At 41.1% G+C, this 24629-nt stretch overlaps 1 protein-coding gene across 7 annotated transcripts in view; it reads left to right on the top strand.

Annotated features, from left to right (window-relative positions):
- The window catches only part of fnbp1a (formin binding protein 1a), a 39542-nt gene that overhangs the window by 2130 nt on the left and 12783 nt on the right, over positions 1-24629 (top strand). For 4 of the 7 annotated variants that reach the window (XM_072681491.1, XM_072681490.1, XM_072681492.1 and 1 more), the window contains exons 2-10: positions 3917-4032; positions 8828-8884; positions 9828-9975; positions 11633-11695; positions 14740-14844; positions 16168-16182; positions 18507-18635; positions 19459-19605; positions 22358-22537. In XM_072681491.1, coding sequence (XP_072537592.1) covers positions 3917-4032; positions 8828-8884; positions 9828-9975; positions 11633-11695; positions 14740-14844; positions 16168-16182; positions 18507-18635; positions 19459-19605; positions 22358-22537 — 960 coding nt within the window. The remainder of the gene's footprint in view (positions 1-3916; positions 4033-8827; positions 8885-9827; positions 9976-11632; positions 11696-14739; positions 14845-16167; positions 16183-18506; positions 18636-19458; positions 19606-22357; positions 22538-24629) is intronic. The other 3 variants (XM_072681493.1, XM_072681495.1, XM_072681496.1) reach the window with 2 other exon arrangements.

The following is a 24629-nucleotide window of genomic DNA, read 5'->3' on the forward strand; positions in this document are numbered from 1 at the left end:
GCAGTCTGTCACCAGGGCATAGTGAGAGTACGCTGATATGCGTGAGGAAACCCCTGTGATATCCTTCCCAAAATCAGGAGACTTTGCAGCGAGGATAGTTCAGTGTGTTTAAGTGCAGTTTTACCCCAGAAAGCACTTACCTTTTCAGCATTAGTGTAGTGTGATCATACAGTGTTTGCCCCCCGTCCGTGTGTGTGTGTGTGTGTGTGTGTGGTCTCCTTCATAATCGCCAGTTAGTCAGCAATAGCGAGCGGATGTATTATAAATAAGGCGTAAGTGAAAACTGCTGGGGGTCCTGCTGGGGGCATTAAGCCGTGGAGCAGTGGACCTGTGGGAAGAGTTGGGGAGTTAGGGATGAGGTGGGGTGCTGATCATACAACTTACTCCTTACTCTTGTTGCTGAATGCAATCAAATCCTCACAGTGATGCTTTGAGCGATGCTTTGATCTAGTAGAAAGCCTTCTTCCCTGGACAGTAGAAACAGTTATTCTAACAAAAGCAGGATCACCTTTTTTTAAACTCCCTTAACAAAAAAAAAATGAATGCGTAGGTGTCCCAATACTTTTGTCCATATAGTGTATGCCACTATATTCCAATATTCAGATTCAGGTCAAGGTAAAGGCACCTTTTATTTGTTGTTTGGCAAAGGTAATGGTTCTTCACAGAACCATGAGACAGTTACTCCAACAAAAGCTCTTTTTAAAAACACCACCAACAACGGATGAGCAGGTGTCCCAATACTTTTGTCCATATATTTTAACTTGACAAAAATGATCATAGTTTTTTTAAAAGTGTATAATTTGCAGTTGAAATATTGGATGAAACATCAAAAAAAAAAGTGGTGCAGCTGTCTCCGAGTGCTGACCCCAAAGAGCACCGCTGGCCTTGCCGGCTCGCTACATATTTCTGTAGCTATAAAATAAAAATGAGGAGATTAAACAGGTTAAAATATAAGGAAATAAAAATGAACAGATCAAATATATTAGCAGTTAGCTTGCTAGCAGTGCAATGCTAGTCAGTGGGGGCGTCCGTGAGCTGGCAGTTTCGCTGTTCTTCAGGCGTTCAGCTGTACAGAGACATTGTGTTTGCGTTTTAGGCACTATTGAATACGTCTGCAGTTTTTCTCTTGGTATCTGAATGGTAAAGTGGAATTCCAGAGTGATTTTGAGGACATTACAGTCTCCCACAATCTTTATTTCTTATTATTGTTATCATCCGGCGTCGACCAGAGGAGGATGGGTTCCTTTTGAGTCTTGGTTCCTCCCAAGGTTTCTTCTCTCGACCTGAGGGAGGTTTTCCTTGCCACTGTTGCCACTAGCTTGCACAAAAAAGAGGCTCTGACCCGGATCTCTGTAAAGCTGCTAAATACATTTAAATTGAATTGACTTATTATTCACTACAGCAGCTGAATGTGGACCAGAGCGCGCTGCACAACGGACATTACTTTAACCTAAACGTAGTGGAATTAAATGTGTAGCTTCATCAGTTGTTTCACTTCTTTCCTCATCCCGGGAACTTCTCACGACTTTTACGCTGCTAGGTTGTTTATGTGGCTGGTGAAGGTTTCTGTGGGTCCAGAACAAGGCGTTTCACATGAAACCTTTCTGAAGGACTTTGTCTAGGAATAATGGAATAATGAGTGGCCCTGTCCTTCTAAATCTGTGGTCGGAAGATCTTCCTCTATTCAGCTTTGACTCGTATTTGACTCCTATTTTACTTTGAGATGCTGATCTTGTTTTTGCCGCTTCCTATCAAACAAAATCCGTCCCACGTTTCTTTTCTACTTCACATCGAAAAAGACAGGGAATGCAATTTTATCCCAGAAAAAGAGTTTTCAGTTCCTTCCAGACCTGCGGGGAAAGAGCAGAACTGTCTAGGAGGCCCTGAGGACCTGTTTGGGAAGCACTGCTCTAAACTGCAGTACAAAGTCCTGTCTGGGCTAGATCTCCAAAACAACGCTGCTCAAACCGATTCAGGTTGTGTTGAATGTAGAAAAATGTCCACCAGATGATCTGAGTAAAAATCAGGACTGTAGACTTCGGCTAATTTCAGCAGTGGCTCACTTTGAGTTCCAGCTGAGTTGAAAGATGATCGAGTCTCTGTCGTTTTCACTTGGTCAGGAGAGAGCTTAGCACTCTCCTGCAAGCATGTTAAGGAAGCTTGAAACATCAGGATTCCTTCATGGAGAATGAATGCGAACTACAGTTGTGTACAAAAGTTTGAAACCCTGAACCCTGCTGGCATTTTTAGACAATTTTACAGCAATTTTTGCTGAATTCACGTGTTGACAATAGGGCTGCAACAAACAACTGTTTTGATAGTCGAATAATCTTGTCTAAATCACCAAATAGCTTTTAAAATTTAGCTTGATGTTGTTTTATGCATTTACTAACTAACAATGAAGACAATGCATTGCATTACTTATTCAGAAATGTGCTGTTTTAATGAACCTCTCTGCTAATATTAAATATAAATGAAATTCCCTATAAATAACAATCTTTTTCTTGTTAAAATTTAAACCAAGGATGCGCAAAGTAGCAATGAAATATAACAGTTTTCCTGTAATCAGTTTTCCCATCATTTTTTTTCAATCAGCAAAAAAGAAAAAAGGGAGACAAATGTGAGCAGTAGTTTTCGCTCTGGCTTTAGCTATGTTTGTATTAGTGACTCTTTTGACGCAGTGTGGCTGCAGCCACAGTATCGTCGACCCAACTCTGCTCGTAACCAGCAAGCTGATTGGCTATTTTTGTTAAAGGGTGGGACTTTATTTAAACATGCGCCATATTGAGCGTTACAAGAACGCCCATATTTCAACCGCTGACTGGTCTCCTCATTTATAGTGTCTCTCAGTTGACTTTGCTACTTGAGGATTTCTCGTTTTACACTCAGAGTGATGTCTCTGCAGACGAGTGGCCGTGTTGCCTCATGGCTCCACACTCCATTCACGTGATGGTCAGCCTCTTGGCCTGTGTGTTTTCACTGCAGCTCTGAATCCAGATTGAGGGAGAATCATTACAGTACAACTCTAATCCACACTGTCAAACTTAAACTTTGACTTCATCCACGGTCCACGTGGGTCCAAAACTGGTCCTAGTTAGCACGAGAAACATGCGTGGTGGCGCCACCATATAATCATCTATTAAATTAGTTGCCAACTAATCGTTCATTTAAGTCGACTGAGTCGATTAATTGTTGCCCCCGTAGTTAAAACGAACTACAGTATAGCATATTCGGTGTTCTTGACCTTTATTTAACTTGTATTATCATAAACAAAATTAAACTAGGGCCTCCGCTTTTAACTCATCCGTGCAGTGAACACACACGTATCAAACACACACACACACACACACACACACAGTGACAGTGAGCTCATGTTCCTGGGGCGGTGGGCAGCCATTGCCTCATCATTCAGGGAGCAGGGAGAGTGAAGGACCTTTCTCTAGGGCCCAACAGTGGCAGCTTGCCGAGCCCGGGTATCGAACCCACAACCTGGTCATCAATAGCCAGGTGCCCTAACCGGGCCCCACAGTAAAGTTTGGTCACATTACGCAAAATTTAAAACAATGTTTCTGAAAATTAATTGCTTATTTAAAGAGCTGAATTAAAGTTCAGCTTTATAGACTCTGGATTGTTGGCAGTATTGAGTTGAGAAGAAGGGACTAGTGACCCAATGACCTACTGGACAAGTGACTTATCACAAGTCTAGATGCTTCAAACCTGTAACACACATACTGGCTTATTTATTTGCTTCAAAACATATTGTGTGTATTATATATAACATGAATTAAGTTAAATGAACTCCTATAGTGTTGCAGGAAAATGAGGCTAACAAACTAGAAGTTAATGTGTGTTGTTATAACCCTGAATTAGAAGAATGTGCAGCTGTTGAAAGATCTGCTCTTTTTTATTTCTTTAGGATCAGTTTGATAACTTGGAGAAGTACACACAGTGGGGCATCGAGTTTGTGGAGCGCTACACCAAGTTTGTGAAGGAGCGGTCTGAAATTGAGCTGAGCTATGCCAAGCAAATAAGGTACTGTCGCTGGAAATATTCCTCTCAGCTCACCAAATTTCGCTTTTCTGCATGCAGGGTGTGGAGCAGGACATTACACAGCTATGTAGAAGCAGTCTAAAGCTGAAGTCTAAGGCTGAGTAAGGTTCCTCAGTGTGCCGTTTTCCGTATATCAGTAATTATTTTGATCACCGTCTGATCAAGTCAGAATAATGCAGCATATGCAGTCATCAGGGCATTTATAATATATTAATAATATATAATATATAAATATATAAGTGTATGGCACAATATGTGGCAATGTACATAGAGTAAAATAGCAGTACTAATATTTTGTGCATATTGGGCAGCTTTAAAACAGTTGACTAGAAGCAGACGTTCCCTATTCAAGTTTTGGGAACCGTGTTTTCCTCCCCCTAGTGCATCTGATCCAGCTCAATAACTAATTAGCTTACCTCTCATGTTCTGGCTTAGCTGTGTCTAAAAATTCCCTTTTAAAAAAACACCAGACTAGTTGAATTTGTACACATTCATAAATATCTACCATTAATAACAGAACAAAAACTTTCACTCTCCCATGTGCGATCCAGAGGCCGTGTCTTCAGTTCTTCTATTCAGTCTGGTTGACTATAATGTGAAAAGCTGAATGTAACTCCTTGGTTTGATTGGTGGTGTAATTTAGGGATGCACTGATCCGATACTAGGATCGGATATCGGTCCCGATACTAACAAAATTATCTGTATCGGGTATCGGATAATTAATCTGATCCAAAGGAATGATCCATTCACATTCTGACGGTTTTCTAGGCTCCATAACCCAGGATCAGTAACCTACAGACATCATACACATATCATAGCAAACAGACTTCCCCTATCTAACGCATGCCCTCGACCTGTCATCAACCATCAGTAAGTAATCCAGCTTGTCTTCCATATAAGGAGAACCGAGAAGGGAGGAGCTGCTAGCTCCTTTGTAGTCAGTTTAGACAGACAACACTGTGCCGAGGTCCAGCACAGTTATTAATGTAGTGACCAATAAACAGAAATTGGGTTTATTTATATCGGTGTTCATTTGTCATAGTTTGTTTTACAAAGTAAAGTAATAATTATGTCAATCCTGATGCCTTAAGTCTCTTCCAAATGCTCAGGTATATGGTTTATTAATTCAGCAATAGTATTGGATCAGTATCGGGTATCGTCAGATTCGCAAAGTTATCGGTATCTGTATCGGAACAGAAAAATATGGATCGGTGCATCTCTACTGTAGATATGGGTTACTAATCACAATAAGAAACACCTGAATGTAATTTTAAGGACAATGCAGATATGCATTTCTGTATTTCTATCATTCTGGCCAGAAATTCTTCATTTTGATAATTAGCTTAGTTGCACAGTTTTTATACATATCACTCTCCTGAGAAAAAATTGTATCCATTTAACGTGCTACCACCATGGCCAGGGGTTCGCAAGTTCAAATCCCAAGCCATGTCACTTTTACCATCAGCAGCCGGGGTCTGACAGAGCACAATGGGCTGCACTCTCTCTCTGGGTGGTTATATGGCGCTCTCGCCCCCGTATCACTCTTTTTATTGATTTTGGCCGGCACAGGCGTCTGTTAGCTGGTGTGGTGGAGTTGGGGACCCGGTTTGAAAAGAGGTGGTGGCTGGCTTTGCATGTATTCGCATAGTGTCGTGAGCATTGCTAGTGCTAGGAGAAGTTACGAATGGCCGGGTTAATTGGCAGTACCAAATTGGGAGAAAAAAGGGGAAAATTTAACCCAAAAAGAAAAAAACTAAAACTTGTATCTCCAAAATTGCTGAAGAAGGACAAACCTTTTTAACTTTCAATGCAAAAGATTAATGTCAGGCATAATGTCAGATTCTAATTATATGAAAAGGTGATAAACAACAAAAGGGGAGATATAAGGTTTTCGCAGGACAGCAACTATAAATATCTGTCCACTGGTGTTTTTTGGAATCTCTAAATCGCTCGTACTTAACAGTTCTTCACTCAGGCTCTTATTGAGTAGTGTGCTGTGACCACACTGACTAATTGCTGATCTTTTCGATGAGTGGTTTGAAGGAGGCTCTGACTAATCACAGGTGTCCACATGGCCTGGCGCGTGCACGCACACACACACACACACACACACACACACACACACACAAACACTCTTAATTGCTGTTTGCTAATTGTAATCACAGTAGCGGATTATTATTGCTTGTGAAAAGTCCGGCCACTATATCTTCATAGAAAAAGCTCTGAGGATTTGTGGTAAAGTGACGAAGCGCTTGATCCAAAGTAACCCAGAGTGCTTTGTGTTAGACGGGTTTTTGACTTGCCACATAATCCCAGTGTTCACTTGTTTTATGTGCTGTGTCCTTCAGCCAGAATGTAACCCCCGCTTCATTATTAAGTACAGCTGGTTTGTGCCCTTGTCATTGCAAAGGCTGGTCAATTCATCAAACATTAGATTAGAGATGTTTCTTATTATAGCACATATTGGACCAAGATGTTATTCTCTGAAGATTATCCCGAATCGAACATATTCAGCTGGACACGCTATGTGCCAGGGGTGCATTACCATGGTTACGGAGGTTGCTACGGCGCTGACCCACATTCTGATAGTCTCTCGCTGGTTCCGCTGGTTTGGTTCGGACTGTGTTTTGGAGGGGTGTGAGCCGGCAATACCCTCTGATAGACTAGACCTTGACTTGAGGAAATTGACTTGCGCGCACACACACACACACACACACACACACACAGTCACACTTGCCTTCGTGTCAGCAGCAAAAACCTCTGCATTCGTAATTACACACACACGCAGCTGGGGCTTGCTGCGGCTAGCGTCCGGGCTACACACCCAAGTACAGGCCTTTTCAGTGTGTGTGTGTATGTGTGTGAGAGAGAGAGAGAGAGAGAGAAAGAGAGAGAGTGTATATGAGAAAATCCTTTTTTTTTTTTCCTTTTTTTTTTTTTTTTTTTTTTTTTTACAGCAGGCTGTCAATCAGTGCTTTGTTATGTCTATGAAGTCTGGAGGGTGTATTTGTATGCTCCTCAGCTGAAAGAAGGACTTAATTCACGACTTCCCGCAGCCTGTTATTCAGCGCTCCACAATAAGTGAGGATTTATCTGACACAAAGCACTTGTTAGTAGACAAACTGCATCGACCTGCTTCCAGTCCAGGAATAATAGCCATTTAAAAAGACCACAAGATACTGGGTTTTGTGTGGAGGAACTATTTTTTTTCTGCCAGGTCTTTCCCTTAAGATCTGTAGTTGAACCCTTCCAGAGAAGCATAGCAGAAAGCCCTGCAAAGCGTTTAGTCCTCTGGTTGAGGTTCTACAGAGGCAGTGCATGCGACAGCATCGGTGTGCCTTTGACAAGAAGCTGCAAGATGGTGATCTGCCTAGCAACACGTCAGCCTACAGGGAGGTACAGTTGGGTGTGTGCATGGCGAGAGAGAGAGAGAGAGAAAGAGAGAGAGCTGCAGACTAGAGGAGAGCGAGGGGGTGGCACCGTCAGCGCACATTGTCATGTTCATGAGCTTTTTTTTTTTTTTTGCGGCCTTTTTTCGCATTGATTTGAATTAATCTCACAGTGTGTTATAGTGTGTAACACTGCTTTCATTTTTTCTGCTTTCCCCGTCCTTCTTTGTCTCAGTTTTCCACTCCAGCTAACAAAAGTCAGCAGTATGAAGTGAAGTCCTTGTCCAAAGGCATAATAATGACGTGATTATGGTCAAGACAGTAAACAGCTTTGTTTGTAGTCCCGCCTGTGACTTGTAACCCATTTAATAGACACATTGATATCGTAGCTGTCATGCACACAGCTTGTATCTCTGTGTTTGCTGTTTTGCACTTTTTGATGTAATTTAAATCGGGAAATCGGGAGATCTTTTACATTATTTACATCAAACGATTTACATGATTCAGAATCAAATATTTTCACATTGACTTCCATTGAAAGTTATTTTCTCCTTCTCCTCTTGTGGCTGCAATGGTAAATTTCTTATAAAGGGAATATATATAGGTCTTATTAGTGTCTATTAAAAGGAATGTGGTAAAACAATAATTTGAGAAATGTGAAGAAAGAAAATCTGATCACTTCACTAAATTCAGGGGGTTTTATAACATCACCGAAACAAGGAATTCAGATTTTTTATATGAAGTCATCAATTTGAAATATTAACTGTGTTTATTACTTTATTTTGTTAAATTGTGGGAAATTCCTTGGCTCCATGATTGGGGTCCCTTTATTAATACATCAATCTTGATATAAATGTAACTATTTTATTAGTAATATTTTTGTTTTTTGTCAGACAGGGTTATCCTGAGTGACTTCCAATTACGATCATGTTACAGAAGCAGAAAAATGTAATGTTTTTATTGCTATACTGTGATGTGGTAAAGTTCAGTGGCAGTCGTGGCTCAGCAGTTAGAGCACCAGGGTTGTGGGTTCGATACCCGGGCTCAGCAAGCTTCCATTGTTGCGCCCTCTTTGCGCCCCGGGGCGCTTCAGCAATGGCTGTCCACAGCTCTGGGCACATGTGCTCACTGTCACTGTGTGTGTTTTCTCACTAGTGTGTATGTGTGTGTGTGTTCACTGCACGGATAAGTCAAATTCCATCTGTGTCCAACACAAATGGTCTTGTGGTTGTCCATGTGGGCAAGTGGATCCCAGTCTAGTGCGTGGAAGGCCACGACCCCTTTTGCTTTACCAAAGAAAAGTTGGATAGTAAATTGTTAATAGGAAAGTCCAAAATGAACTCAGTCAGGTATTAAAGACCTGTCTTTTGTTTTTGTTCTTACCACAGAAATCTGTCTAAGAAATACCAGCCCAAGAAGAACTCCAGAGAAGAGGAGGAGTACAAGTAAGTATTTAGCATTTATTAATTTATTATTCAAATTTCAGTCACAAGACATCATCATTGCAAGTATTTTTACAGTTCATTTCAGTTGCAGTTACGTTGCTCATCATTATGTTTTCTATTCTGAATAAAGTAGAAATCAACCATTTATCTGGTATCAGGAACGTCTCTGGGCTAGATGATTTCCGTCCCACTGTGGCTTTTGGCTGCTCACTGAGGGTTTTAGATTTTATGTTTTGATGGAGATTTGATTAGTTTTATTTGTTAATATTATATTTATGATCGAGACACTTTTCACCTTATTACAAGTCAGTGGAGCATCACAGTGATTCTGAAGCTTTTATTTTAAGGTAAAAAAGCCACATAATGTTGTTTTAAAGACCAAAAAACTAGGGTGAGGAAAAAAAGAAGGGAAAAAAGGTTTCTTCTTGCCTTTTTCCAGTTTGGCTTGTGGTACTCTTTCTTAAAGAATTGCAGGATAACATTTTACACTTCACACTAAGTTCATTTGTATCCTGTAGGTGAATAATACTGAGTGCCATGTGGTGTCTTCATGACATTTTTCTCTTTGCTTCACTTCATTCCACACTTGGCTTGATTCTATATATTGAGGCCTTGAGGGAACCATATGTCACATTTTTCTTGTATTTTAGTTTTCCCCTGAGGGCCATTTATGATGGTTGTGTGGTTTTATGTATTAAAAATATTCATCGTTCATTTTTATGTGGTTGTTTTCCAACCTATTTTATGCCTTAGGATTGGCTGTTCTTATGTTCTGTGTCTTTAAGACTGATTTATCATCAAAAACCTTACCTCCACCGTTTCCAGGGATCTAACCTATGATGCTGGTAGTCTCCGCTGTGTTACATGAGAAAAAGATGGGAAACACTGTCATGATGCATACTCTCTCTCTCTCTCTCTCTCTCTCTCTCTCTCTCTCTCTCAGGTACACCTCCTGCAGAGCATTCCTCATGACCCTGAATGAGCTGAACGACTACGCTGGGCAGCACGAAGTCATCGCAGAGAGCCTCTCATCTCAGATTATTTCGGAGTTGACCCGCTACATCCAGGAGCTGAAGGCTGAGCGCAAAGCGGTATGTGTCTTATATTTAAGAAGCAAAAACAAAAACCCGCCCTGCGTCCTGCTTTCGAGAGACGGGCGACATAGATTATCCTCAAAAACGAATCCTCAAATCCCTGAGCAGATTTTCATTATCATGTTCTTGTGGTGGGGAGTGCAGAGCTTCATCCATCTACCAACAAGAATCAAATCACATCACCAATTGTGCAGCCCACCACTGCCTCCTCCACCCGCAACCCATAAATCCCAAGATAAAGAATGTGAAATATGTTATTATTTTGTTGACGATTTCACGGCGCGTTGCGGAATAACACCGCAACCAAATGTGGGTCATGTATTCGGGTCAGTGGAGTGGGAGCAGGAGCAGGTCCTCCCCCTTGCTGGGCCCCTGAAAGGGCCTACAAGACCTCTATCTGAGCTGGCTGGCTGGAACTAACGTGATTGGACTGGGAGGGGTGGGGAGTACATGATCACGCACAAGCTGAAGGAAATGTAGAGCAGCTCGTTTTTCCGCCCTGATGAGGCTGGTGCGTTTAGTGCGCCTTTCACGTCCGAGCAGCTCACCAAAAGAAAGTGCTCTTTATGTATTTTTCATAAAGCGCGTAATGGCATCCTGTGTGGGGGAGGGGGCGTAGAGCAGTCAGGCAGAAGCACTGGCACCATGACCTTGGTGACCTAAGCAAATGATTTTTACTACAATGAAAAGTTTGTGAGTTATGAGTGGGTGTGAATCTCTGACCTCACAGCCATGCTGTCTGAAAGTGAGAGAGAGTCCCTCGGAAACAATTCGGTGCATCATGATTGAGCCTAGGACTATGATTGTCCAGGACTATGCTTAATCCCTGTCTGAGAAATCAACCTTACAGGAACAATGTACACAGTACTGGAATGTAGACCAGGGCATGTTTATTTATTCAGCACATTTCACACACAAAAGCTACTCAAAGTGCTTTACACACCTTACACCAACCAGTCTTACCATTAAAACCACTTTCAGGTGAATAGCATTGATTATCTGGTTACAATGGCACCTGTCAAGGAGGGGATATATTAGGCAGCAAGTGAACAGTTAATTTTTGAAGCCGGAAAAATGGGCAAGCATAAGAATCTGAGACATTTTCTCAAGTGCCAAATTTGTGAAGCTAGACAAGCATCTCCAAAATACTTTAGGCAGATATTGTGGGGTCTTCCCAGTATGCAGTGGTCAGTACCTACCAGAAGTGCTCTAAGAAAGGACAATTGGTGAGCCAGCATAGTGGCGTGAGGGGAAATTGCACAATATTAGGCAGATGGTTTTCATGTTATGGCTGAAGGGTCTTTTTCTGCACTGTAAGTGAGGAGATTCACCATCTGTAAGGAGTGGGGCTCATTTACATATTATCTTTGTGTATGTGTGCTCTACATTTTGGTCATAAAAAAAGACAATAAATAATTATTGTAATCAGCTATTAATTGTAACCAATATTGACTTTCCAGAACCAACACAGTTGAATCACTACCGTTAGATCAGTGCTTCACAACACATCAATGCCTTTGTACCCTTTTTATGAGTGTTTGGTGTATTTATAGTCATGTTGTGCTGGTTGCTTGATCAGGTTCACATTTCAGCTGATCAGCTTGGTTTGACTTTCAATTCTCATCTGTTTTCCTTCTGTTTTGTCCTCTTGTAGCATTTTCACGATGGCCGCAGAGCCCAACAGCATATCGAGAACTCCTGGAAGCAGCTGGAGTCGGTGAGTGAGGCAACAGCAGAGTTTCTGAGGTCCTGAGGTCCTGCAAAAATAGGCCTATATATATTTTTTACTGGTTAGACAAAATTTCAAACTGACAGTTGTTCTTTACATGGTGCCCACATATTAGCACACCTGATGATTTGCAAGTGATGCAACATTAATAGTTTATAGTTTATAGTTTAATAGTTAATAGAGTTTTGTTTTAGACTGCCAGACATAATCTCTATTTATAAAACTTGCTATAAGCTTGTCTGGTGTAGAATTGAGCTCTCAATTTCATCATGCAAGGTGCCTGGTGAGAGTTAACAAGAGTTTCCTCAGTAAGAGTCCTTCATTTACCTTTTTTTAAATGTAGAATTAGAAATGGAGAATTTTGAAATGGATCATTTATCAAGCAATACCATAGAAGAACCACTTTTGGCTCCATATAGAACCATGTTTGTACAAGAGATGTGTGAGTGTTTAAAGTTTAAAGTGTTTAAAATCCATTCACAAATGTCAAAAATCAATTGTTTAAATGCACATAACGAGACACAAAATAGATGAGGGACAAAACTGAGCAGCACCCTCTGTACTAAAAGCTAGCATATGGCTAGTAGGGACCATAGAGCAAGCAATGTCAAAGCTTCCACCCAACTCCAAAAGGGCAAAGTGAATTACAAACTCTACTCTAAGTTTATTTGAGAACCAGGGCATTCACGCTGTGTTGCTCGCATAGCAGCGCCCCATTTTAAAGATATTTTACTGATGCAATGATCCCTGATCCTCTGGTGCAACTCGAAATCAAAACTAAAGGAATGGAATCACTGAAGAAGTACTTTGCCCATGTTTAACCTGGCCTCTCAGGTAGCCCTCAGGTTGCCCACTGTGTCAAGGCTACTAGGGAGGCTAAGATGAATTACTACCTCCAGTACCTTCCAGTTGACTTGCCACATGGCTTTCATTTATTTTCTTAATAATCATAAAGATTTTGGAAGTAAATTCATTATGAATAATTGCATATACTTTGCTTTAAAAGTACCAAGTAGAGTCACACAGAGAGAAAAAAGAAAGCCTGCATAGGAAAAAAGATCCATCAAGATCGCATCACATCCCCCTGAATCGGAATCAAATCGAATCGCCAGGTGCCTGCAGATTCCCACCCATACTCACACATCTCTATTACAATTGTCTTTATGGAACCAAAAGTGGTTCTTCCATGATCTCATCAAAATAACCCTTTGTGAGTGAGATTGTTCTAAAAATGCACATTTTGAGCTGTGCTGTGCCTGAGGGGAGGTGCTGATATGCAAATATCTCAGAAACAAGAAGCTACCTTTGTGCATGTCATAATACATCCGCAGACCACAGTACTGGCTTTGAGCCAACACACAAAATGACTTTGGTTCTGTTGTGTCTTGGCACATGTACAAATTAACATCAAGGGAAGTGGTATTGGACAAACAGGCACCAGGCTAAGAAGCCCCAGACACTGCGGTCTGAGATGCTAAAGATTAAGTTACATCCGAAATTCTGTTACCGTAATTACCAGAACAAAAAAACGCTTTCCCAAATAAGAGGATTACAGAAACACAGGCCTTGGCTACATCATAGGATACATCGTAGGATACATAATACTTAAACCTGTTCTAATTTCACTCTTAAAGCCGCTGTCACTCTAGACATTTGCGGTGTGCATTGTCTAATTGCATAATTAGTAAACTAGTTAACACTGCTACCATATGCTATGACATCTTTACCATTACCAAACTACAGTACCGAGCATTAAAGCAACACTATGTAGCATCATGGTGAAGCTCCAATGACTTGTAATAGGGAGAATTGTGCCACTATAGTTGCTACTCTGCACACTGCCAACTGCTTGGCATGCTGCTAACTGCAGTATGTAACTTTGGAGAAGCAGGGAGGATAACGCTCCAGATAACTCTCCGTGGTACAATTTACACTACTCGTCTGTAGGGGGAGCCCAGGAGCAAGAAATGTTCATTTTCCATAGTGTTGCTTTAAGTTGTAGTATAAAACTGGGACGGTGAATTATGTGTTTGGTCATTTAACGAATAGCATGCCAGCCTAGGTTACCATATACCGTAAAATCACAGAAACATGATAAAACAGTCTCCTGACTGGTTGTGTGTGCAGTCTTTCTCTCTTTTATTAGATTATTTAGAGCCAGTGGGGATGAAACAGTCATGGTTAGACACGGCTTACATCAGTTTTGGGTCTTCAGAGCAGAGGTACCCCTTCAAAGATCAGCACAGCTAGAGCAGAATGTTAGTCAAGAATGTAAATTCTTGTGTCAAAAGCCCTACTCAGTTTATGTGCTGCCATCACCTTCAAAACACATGACGATAAGCAATCTTATAGCTCACAAATAACAATGATAAAATTTTAGTTTGAAAATTAGCCTCTACGTATTCATAACACGAATGTAGGCTATAGGCTATTCTACACAATGACTTGCCTAAAGCAGCCAGAAGCGTGGCGCCTCTGAGGAGTCCTTTGGTTGGTCTTCTGGATCTGACTAAGGCTTTCTCTCAGACTTGAGCATCCGAATGTATCTGTGCTATTCACAATGAAACTAAATGCCTCCTCGAGCACCTCCATACTTCAGCAAAAAACTCCTTCTCCACAGGATATGGCGGGTATGTCGATTTGCAGGGGATTGATATAACCCAAGGTTATTTTTTACTGAGAAACCACCTCCCCATATAAAACTGATCCCTTCTGAATAGGGCTAAAGATGACAAGATAACCAAACACTAAATCCTTCACTGTCGAAACACTACCAAACTACCAAAGATAACCAAACACTAAATCCTTCACTGTCGAAACACTACCAAACTACCAAAGATAACCAAACACTAAATCCTTCATTGAAATGAGTGTCATTTTGCTCATAACAATTTGCCTACAGAGACAGATTCATCACAGACAATCATATAATTTCTCATGAAACCTGACCAGTTTAAAGTATTTCAAAATTACAGTATTTCAAAAGCTTGCTAAGAGGAGGCTGATGAAAATTCTGCGCTGCTCTCTTCCAGAGCAAACGCAGGTTCGAGCGAGACTGCAAGGAGGCAGACCGCGCCCAGCACTACTTCGACAAGATGGACGCTGACATTAACGTGACCAAGGCAGACGTGGAGAAGGTATGCCCAGAAGAATCTTCCTGTCTTGGTTATGTTTTGGTTTTTTTTTTTTTTCTCAATCTAATGACCCTAGATTCTCATTCCATCCCAGCCCTGGATTTCAGTGTGCTGGCATGAGGCGTGTTCTGCAGTGAGTTTGGGGCGGATGCGTGTCGGTGACGTGCTTGGCATTCATCCCGATCCTTCCACTGCATCCTAAAGAGTCTTGCTCCTCTTCCCACTAACCATAGCTTTTCCTCTGGAGATGTGCCATACTTTCCCCCTGCAGGGAAATTGGACAGTTGTTGGAACCTAACGAGCTGTGGACAGTTTTACAGCCCATGTCACGAGTCCTTTTGATTCATAAGACTGAGCTGATTCACACTGGCAAGAAATGCACTGGCGCTTCCCCTGAACGGCCTGTTCCTTTCATTGAATTTTTATGGTACTTGGAATTACCGAGATGACGTGAGTTGTAATTCTAAAAGATAAGGCTGAGAATTTGCAGAGCTGCAGTTATTTTAAGGGGCTGGGTTGGTTTTAAGAAGTGCATATAATGCTACATATCCTCATTAAACAAGTCCTTGTTTGGAGAAAACCTTGTTATTTAAAGTACTTGAAGCACCTGATACCTTCCAGTCTGAAAATATATACTTTTTCAGTACTGTGTGGAGGTTTTGGGCACGCAAGCACATTATTAAAAGCGTTCATCTCATTAATGAGAGCATTTTTGCTGGATCACATTGAAAAGATGCAGGTTAACATAAACACTGAAACAGGTAACATGAATTTTTCATTTAGAAAGTAGAAAGTAGTTGAGATCTTGTGGGCTCCTCAAGAACAACGTTCCAGAAGTCTTTTGGGGGCCCCAGTCAGCACTTTATTTATTTATTTATTTTGATTTATCACTAGCTCACCTGATTTACCATCATTAAGCACTGATTTGCCAAACCAGGTGTTGGATGATGACTATAAATAGTACTAGACTCCCATGAGGCGAGCTTTGGAGGAGCTGTAAAATGTATAATGAACACAGTGATGTAAAACCATGTATAAATGGTATTAGTATTTATTAGTATTTATTAATGTCAGTGTTTTACTGAGCAAATGAACACTTGCTGCCCAGATGAGCAGCTTAGTAATTCTAGGGTTATTTTCTTTTTAACAGGTGCCTAAAACCTTTGCACAGTACTGTATATTAAGAAGAGGGCTTTTAATTTGTAATTCTATGATTGTAGTTTAGCAGCTTCCTTCACATATATTATACACACATATATATATTTTGCCAAGCAGTCCTCTGCCACTAATCGACTCTGTTTTTTGTTTTTTTAACATGTCTCAAAGCGGTGTTCACTCAAGGTAGGTTTATAACCACGAGTTGTCTCTGTCTGTGGGGAACTGTTAATCTGTTTAGTGTACGCCCATAGACATCAACATCAACGTAAAATGTCTGTTGCAAAATTAAGTTTCTTTTTTTCTGTGTCCGAATCTTCTGCCCCTGTTTCTCTATCACCTCCCTCTGGCCACCGAGTGCAGGCATACAAACACCAACAGAAAACTACAGTAACCTGCTGACTACAAAAGCTGCTAATTAGTTTGACATTGATGCAGACAGGAATTAGACAGTCAGGGTTATCTCATTTAAATTGGTCAAAGTCAGCGATTTAAGCGACTGAAGTGGTACATTATCTGCCCCACTGCTAGAAAAAGCCAAGAGCTACTTCAGGTTCTAGGAGCAAACGGCCAATTCCTGTCCATTTTCTGTGCCGTGTGTCTTGGTGTTTGTGTTCTGTTAATGTGCATGCTGACTGAAATCTGTGTGTTGAAACCTGAGTGATTCTTTTCGGACTTCTTAAATGTTTTGACTTATTTGTCTTCTTTGTGTGTGTGTGTGTGTGTGTGTGTGTGTGTGTGTATGAGTGTGTGTGAGACACCACAGGAGCACTGTATCTTTTCCTTTGCAGTTTATTTTCCTGTTCTTCGCCTTTAACTGTTCCTACTTTACTTTCGTTTCACTTCTTTATTCTGCTGCTATGATTTGCACTGATGTTCAAAGCTGGAGGTATTGGAGAAGTGGGACTGTATTACTGGCTCCTCCAGACGTCTCAGTGCCCCAGTATCAGACCATGAGCAGAGAATGGGCAGTAATTCACAAAACGGGCTCCTCGGCCGGGTTACTCGAGACAAAGGTCAAGACTGCCCAGAGGAATCTCCTTTACTTCATCTACATTCAGATAGTCTTGACGTTTGACTAAATGTATTACATAAAGGTGCCTTAGAATGTCAGACTAAATTTCTGTATTTGTATGGTTGAATAATGAGAGTTTGATATATGCAAGTGACAAACCATGAACCTGAAACTCTGATGTGTCCTCCTTTTCCTGGCATAATCAAAAACTGAGCTGGAAAACCAGGCCAAGTTACACAACAGTCTTGACTTGACACCCCCAAAATGTACTCCAGTGAAATCCAGTTTACTAGAGATAGCTGTAGTCAAAGCTTGTGGAACAGTAAAACGCAGAAAGGAGAATACGCTGTTGTTGATCCTGGAGAGCAGCTAATCACTGGCAAACTCTGCTAGTTATGTGAACCAGGCCTGCTGTTTTTCTGTACCAGTGTCCGCGGGAGGGGAGCATATAATTTTCATGCAATATAATGAAAGCCAGAGAGCAAACAGGGACCTGTGGTAAGCTACAAGCTAATGCTAGCCGATTTCCATCTCTTCTTTTCACTTTCTGCTTTCTCATAAAAACAAACTGCTCGGTTGAACCAAACTGGAGCTAAACAGATAATCAGAAGGCAAAGCATCAGATTATTGTTTTTATTGGTAAGGCTTGAGAAAGCCAAACGCAGGAAAGCAAGTGGGGGCAAGGTTAGAAAGCTAACCCAGCTGTAATCTTCTCAGCTAGATGTTGTGCATTGCGCTGAGAGGACACAACGAGAGGACAGCAACAGTAATTAAGACTCAGGAATACTTGCAGTGTTTTGTTAGTGTTAAAGCTATGCTATATCTTGTCGGTTCTGCAAAACCATCCAATAAAAGCAGAACTTTTTCATTTCTGGGGCAAAATAACAGAGTTGTAAACACGTTTTTAAAGTCATATATTTATCAGACGACACTTAAAAATACTCAGTGAATGTGAAGAGTGTTCTGTGGCACCTTTAAGTAATCTGGTCTAGTGGAAAATCACGCTTTGTGAAATACACCCATTGTTGTGAATAGACTGCATGTAAAAATGTGATACTTTGTGGTTATTTTTTTGTTTTTTTAAGCTGTTGTACCTTTATTTTGCATTTGAAGTGTTTTCCCAGTTTCCCCACTTTTACACAGATTTTGCAGGACGGAGCGTTGTAGATGGGAGGGTGTTTAGAAGCAGCTGCACTGGAGCGCTCAGCTCACTAGTAGATTGGCACCTTTTCATATTGTAGCATCTGGTTGCTACTGTTATACCTTTTTGTTTTTTATTCCCCCGCCACAACCAAAGTATTATGCACCACCTAAAGCACTGTTTGACACCAGTGTACATGTTTGTTTTTTGCTTGGCTGCTTGTTTGTTTGTACTCCACAGCGTTACCCTGCAGTGGAGGAAAGGATACTTTACAATCCTGGGCTTGTTGGCCATCCCGCCTTACTGTCTTCCTCCCTCTCCCTTTCTCTTTCTCTCTCCCTTTCTTCCCTTCAGGCTAAGCAGCAGGCGCAGATGAGGCATCAGATAGCTGATGACAGTAAGAACGAGTATCTGTCCTACCTGCAGAAGTTTAATAAAGACCAGCATGAACACTACTACACCCTTATCCCTCACATCTTTCAGGTGAGACATGACTGACAGGCGCACTCACACACAAACACTTCACCTGTAGATGATCACCTACAGACAACCATTTCTCACGGCTACACGCCTCTGTAGTATGTCTCAGTAGCTATATTTGCATATATATTTGCATATATATTCAAGTATCCAGTATAATCACACATTTCTGTGTCCAGCTGTAGTTACAGAACAAGATAGGAGACAGGCAGCAGTTATGAAGGCTGTGTAGCCAAGCTCTATCTATTCCAGAACACAATAGTGATTGGATGGTATACAGGCATGAGATGTCTCTTATATTTGACAGTGTGCTCTGTCTCTGTGCACCACTATGATGTCAAATATAGCCATAATAAGAAATACTGCTCAACATTAAGGCAGCATTATGTAATGTATTATCATATTAATGCTCCACTGACTGTAATAGAGAAAGTAGTGCCTCTGTCCTTGCTAGTCCAGGCTCGAAACTCCGCTAACTTGTGAAGCAGGCAGTAAAACATCCATGAATACTATGTAACACTGCGTAACCCAATCATATTTGTGTAAAATCATGTAATATTATCCATAATAATATATATGTATCCACATGCTTCTTTCACTTTCAGTGTCGGTTCTGTATCTCTCAGCTTGTCCAGAACTGCATGTGTAAAGTGTGTCTTTCTTTAGTGGTGGCTCAAAGTGCAAATGACAAATTTCTGATTGTATGGGAAGCCCAGGAGCAAGAAATGCCAATTATTGCATAATGCTGCTTTAAAGCATTATTTCTGGAGATTTGGGATGGTACATATTGGAAGCCTATAAATGTACATGTGTTGGCATGTTACAGAGGATCCAGGAGATGGAGGAGAGACGGATTGAGAGAATAGGGGAGAGCATGAGGTGCTATTCAGAGGTGGAGCGCAAAGTACTGCCCATCGTCAGCAAGTGTCTGGATGGGATGACCAAGGCAGCTGAGTCTGTCGAACCCAAAATGGTAAGTGGACAATACCAAGAAAGACTTTGGAGTCTTTATGTTCATATTTTGTTTTTCAAACCATTCTCTTGGCTTTTCTACATACATAAAAAAATAAATGTAAGACTGGCACAAATAAATGACAGGAATTACAAAATAAAATGAATAATAAAAAGGATGCACAACCATTAGTTTCCCCCTGTGAATCCATTTGCAGGCATGTTCTTTTTTTTGCATTCCAGAACAGCAGGAATTAAGTAATCCATATTTAGCCCACAGATTAATAATTTACCATTGCAAAATGCTGACTCCATTACTTTGATTGCCCATGGCCTACTTTCATGCTAACGAGCCCTGATCGTTGTTGGATGTAGTCATCCAGGTTACCATGAATAATTTACAACTGTGGGCCAATGAGAGGCAGCCCCTGAGCTGGTGCATGTTGTTGTTGATCTGGATGGCTAAATCCTGCGGTTAGCGCTCACGTGGCCTCCCGTGGTCAGGCCAAGTATCACAGATGGGGTGAGGCCACACCGGTCTGATTTCCACAGAAATGCTAATTGACTCGTACGGCTTGCTTTTGCTGCAGATTTGAAGTGGCTTACTGACCGCGATTGGATTTAAGCCCCTGTGTGGCTTCATGGACTGCACGCTTGGGGCTTTAGCCGTGGCCAAAGTCCTCCCCCTATCCGATGTAGATGATCATGCTAAAACACTCAGAATAAATATGATGTTTCCACACTGCTTGTTCTCTCAGTTTCAAGCCCATTTTAGTCTGCAGATGCTGCATAAATCAATAACACTCACTGAGAACTTTTTTAGGAATGTCTGTATGCCTACTCACTCATGCAGTTATATAATCAGGCAATAGTGTGGCAGCAATGCGGTGCATAAAATCATGCCAATACGATCCAGCAGTTTCAGGTAGTTCACATTAACCAGCAGAAGGGGGGTGGGGGGTGGTGGTGGGAGGGGTGATTCTTGGTGAATTCTTGGTAAATGTGAGTGTAGTGGTATTGGTGAAATTAAGAACACATCCAGTGAGCCACAGTTCTACAGACGGAAATTGCTCAGAGAGGTCAACACAGAGTGGTGAGACTAGTTGGAGACGAGTTCCATTTCTGTCAGCCAAGAACAGAAAGCTGAGGCTGCAGGGGGCACAGACTTACCAAAGCATGACAGTTGAAGATTGGAAAAATATGGCATGGTGTGATTGATCTTGTGGAATCCATGCCATGAAGAACTCAAGCTGTTTTGAGAGCAAAGAGAGGCCCTGACTAGGATTAGTAAAGTATTTGTAAGGCACAAGTGCTTGGGGAGTGTGTATGTGTACTATGGTTAGTCCAGCATACAAGTGGGACTGGAGAATAGAACAAATAGAACCAAGTGCTTTTTGGAAGCTCATATCTTATATTTGCTGGGGTTTTTTTTCAAGACTTTTAATGATATTTTGTTGAGCCTCAGCCGTTTACTAACCTTCAGGTTCTGAAGCCTGCATTTTTTTTCTAGAACTGGACTAGTAGAGATGTTGAATGTAGATGGATGTCTGTATACTCTAAATACAACACATGCTAATTATATTAATAAGTTAAAAAGGTTATAATTTTTTATTATACAAATTCGAAACTATGTTCACCCTGTAGAAATAACATGATGTACTTGTTCAGAATCATGTGAAACCTGCGTTCACACCCTGACAAATGACTGGAAGCAATTATACATTTTGATGAGGCTTACGGCCTACTCATCATTAACAAATTCAGTATTTTTAAATGGGAAAAATATTTAGGGGCAAGCATGAGTAAATTGCACAAATGGGATTAATCATAATTAACTGTATAAAGTAATGTGCTGGATTGTGGTTAATTAATTTAGACGTTTAGCCTTAATCCAAACCTTTTACCATTTTGCCTGAAAATAAGGTCTTCGTCTATGGAGAACTAATGAAAAATAAGAGGTACCAGGAATCAAGCATGCAATAAAGGTATCTCTAGGGCACACTGTCTTTAGTGGTGCAATAATTCTATCATTTAAAACTGAGTTTCTGTTGTTTGTTTCAGTTTAAGTAAGGGCAGACTGTCAAAAAAGCATTTCATTGCAAGTTATACTGTGTATTACTATGTATGTGACAAATAAATTTTGATTTGATTTGATTTTAAGAAACCTCACCCATGAGCCCTGAAAGTCGTATTTCACTAGTTAACAGCAACTAATTGACAGGGTACCCACATGTCCTGGAAAATCTGGAAAATGATGTGTAAAGTCCTGAAAAACTGCAGAGAGGTCCTAGAACAGTTAAGCCATTGCAGCCACTGATACTCTATTTATTGAGGTGGACAGATACACTGCTCCTTATTGTTGTACAGAGAAGAGTGGGAACCATGATTGGCGTATAAAATTTAAATCTAAAATAAAAAAAATATACAATATTTCAATATTAGCAGAGTTTTTAGTTCATTAAAATCAGTATCAGCCAGTCATTTAGGCCCTAATTGGAAAACTGATTCTCAGTAAACCACTCAGCCCTGTGGCCAAGAGGATGTGGTGGTTTGTTTATACATCCCGAAAATAAAAGCATGTCTCAGGGAGCAGCTTGTGCTAAATGGAATGTTTTCCCTGAATTAGACCCCGTTCCCTCGAGCAAATGGAATGAATTTAAACCCATATAGGCCCTTGACTTAGCTGTAATCTCTCTCTATCTCCTCTCAAACGCTACAGCCTAGTGCTGTCATATAAATGCTGAGGATAAAAATTATGTTTCTTTGCACTGCAGGACACCAAGCAGGTGGTGGAGACGTTTAAGTCAGGTTTTGAGCCCCCGGGAGACGTGGACTTTGAAGACTACAGCGTGTCCATGAAGAGAGCCGTGTCGGAGTCCAGCTTTCTGAATGCCCGTGGGGAGAGCCGGCGTAGGAGCCGGAGCAAACTGTGGCCTTTAATTAAGAGGAATAAGGTACAGTAACTGGTGGACTCCCCTCTGCTTAAGTGTGAATGGGCTCTGTTTATGGGCAGAATTAACAGATATCCCGAAGTGCTGGCTGAAATTCAGCCAATTGTAAATTTGGATTTCAGATGGAGCAGTGGTTTAGGGGTCTGTGAATCCACCACCCATTAAGTATCTTGCAGGCTGTAGGAGAAATGTCACCGTCTAGTGGAGAAGCAATGTTAGCACAATACATTCATACAACAAAAAGACTGTACACTTGTAATCGGTAGGCCACAAAAACATGATTAAAGCAGCCCTAGAATGTCAAACTGTATTTGTCTTATCTGAATAATTTGTGGAAGTGAAAAAACATACATCTGAACCACTGTTGTCAAAAGAAGATCCAGCACAACCAAAGCAGAGCTGGAAAATAGAGCAAATTCTAAATCCCCAAAACTGTTACACAACTAATCCTAGTCTTGACCTGTTATATTCACACCCTCCAACATTTCCATTCACCCAGCTCACTAGAGAAAGCCCTAGTGAAAGCTGGTGAAACAGTAAAACACAATGTCGACTTCAGGAGGTTTGCTAATCGCATATAGACTCCAGACATGTTGCTAAATGTGAACCAGGTCCATTGACCGCAGCTTTCTCCTCTGAGGGGAGCTCGCCGTTGCTGCAAAGCGCACGGATCAGTTGTGATCCGGGCTAGACTGAAGACTAATGCTAGCCAACAGTAGCTTCTACCATCTCTTCTCTCCATCACCTGCTGCCTTGAAACTTGGAACTGGTCTACCTCAGCTGACCCAAACTAGAGCGACTCAAACCTGAAAAGACTCAAGGAAGGCAAACCCAAGGAAGTGAGCAGGGCAAGGCTAGAAGCTAAGCATTGTTTTTGTCACATTGTTAAAACTGTACTGTGTGGGTTCTGAGAGATTTTGCCAGTGCCGTAAACTAGCCAATAAAAACTGAGCTTATCAGGTTTTAATATTTTATTTATTCAATATAAATTGAATAAATAAAAGTTTCCTTCCCAATTTGGACCGTCAATTACCCAACCCGAACATACTCAACCCTCGGCTGCCGATGGCCGATAGAAAAAACCCTCCGTGAAAGGAGAATCAGCATGTTTCATTCTGAGGTAAAACAATAGGGTGTTAAACACGCTTGTTAAACAAGATTTGAGCATTTTCTGAGGCACCTTTAAATAAGTGTATTGCCTTTATGCAGCTTGGTAGGAATATCCTGTGTTGATGTTCTTCCTCCACTAGTGGGAGACATTTCCTACAGCTTCTGCCTCATAATGCAGTCAGATACTCCTCACCAGCTTTCTTCACTAGCAGAGAATGATGTGCGTCCTGCTTCCTGCTGATGTGTTTGCTTCCTGTGCACTCCAAATGACCTCAAAGGGTGTGGAAAAGATGTCTAAAGAGGTTGTGTAGTCATATTGCAGAAGTTTCTTCCACAATTATACATGTTTATGTTTATGTTTGACTTTCAGCAATAGACAAGTGTAGCAGCCAAGACACAAAAGAATTAGAGTAGCTTCTGTTTAACGTTTAACACTACAGGTACTCTGGAAAAGCTCAAACGCTCATTATGTTCATGCTACTCTTTCTGTAGAGATATTTAGAACAATTAAGGGTCTTATGCATGTAATGTCGTGTCGTAGATGGGCTAAATCCAAGTATCTTATTACCAGTGCAACTCCCTGCCCTTTACTTATGTGCTAACATCTTATAATTAATTAAATAATAATTATTAATAAATCATACAGTGACTCTGACTTCAAGAAAAACAATATATCGCTGCTGTCTAATGAAAACCATGTATCTTCATTTTTTGTTTTCTCCATGGTTTGAACCCTGTAGCTGATCCACACACTATGTAAATAATTTTGGACGAACAGGCCAATAGAAATGCTCCAAATGACTCTTTATTTTACATTGACCTCCATTCAAAGTTAAGCACTTTTTTGCCGTCCCCTGTAAAGTCCCCATTTTGGAGATGCATGTTTTTCATTGGACAGCGACGATATGCTCTTATCCCCTGGTGTCGTCTAGCTGTTCCTATACTTGGGCGTTCCTCTCTGCTTACCTCTCTCTCCTTCTGTCTT

This window comes from Salminus brasiliensis, chromosome 6 (assembly GCF_030463535.1).
Source record: "Salminus brasiliensis chromosome 6, fSalBra1.hap2, whole genome shotgun sequence".
In the NCBI taxonomy this organism is placed as follows: Eukaryota; Metazoa; Chordata; class Actinopteri; order Characiformes; family Bryconidae; genus Salminus; species Salminus brasiliensis.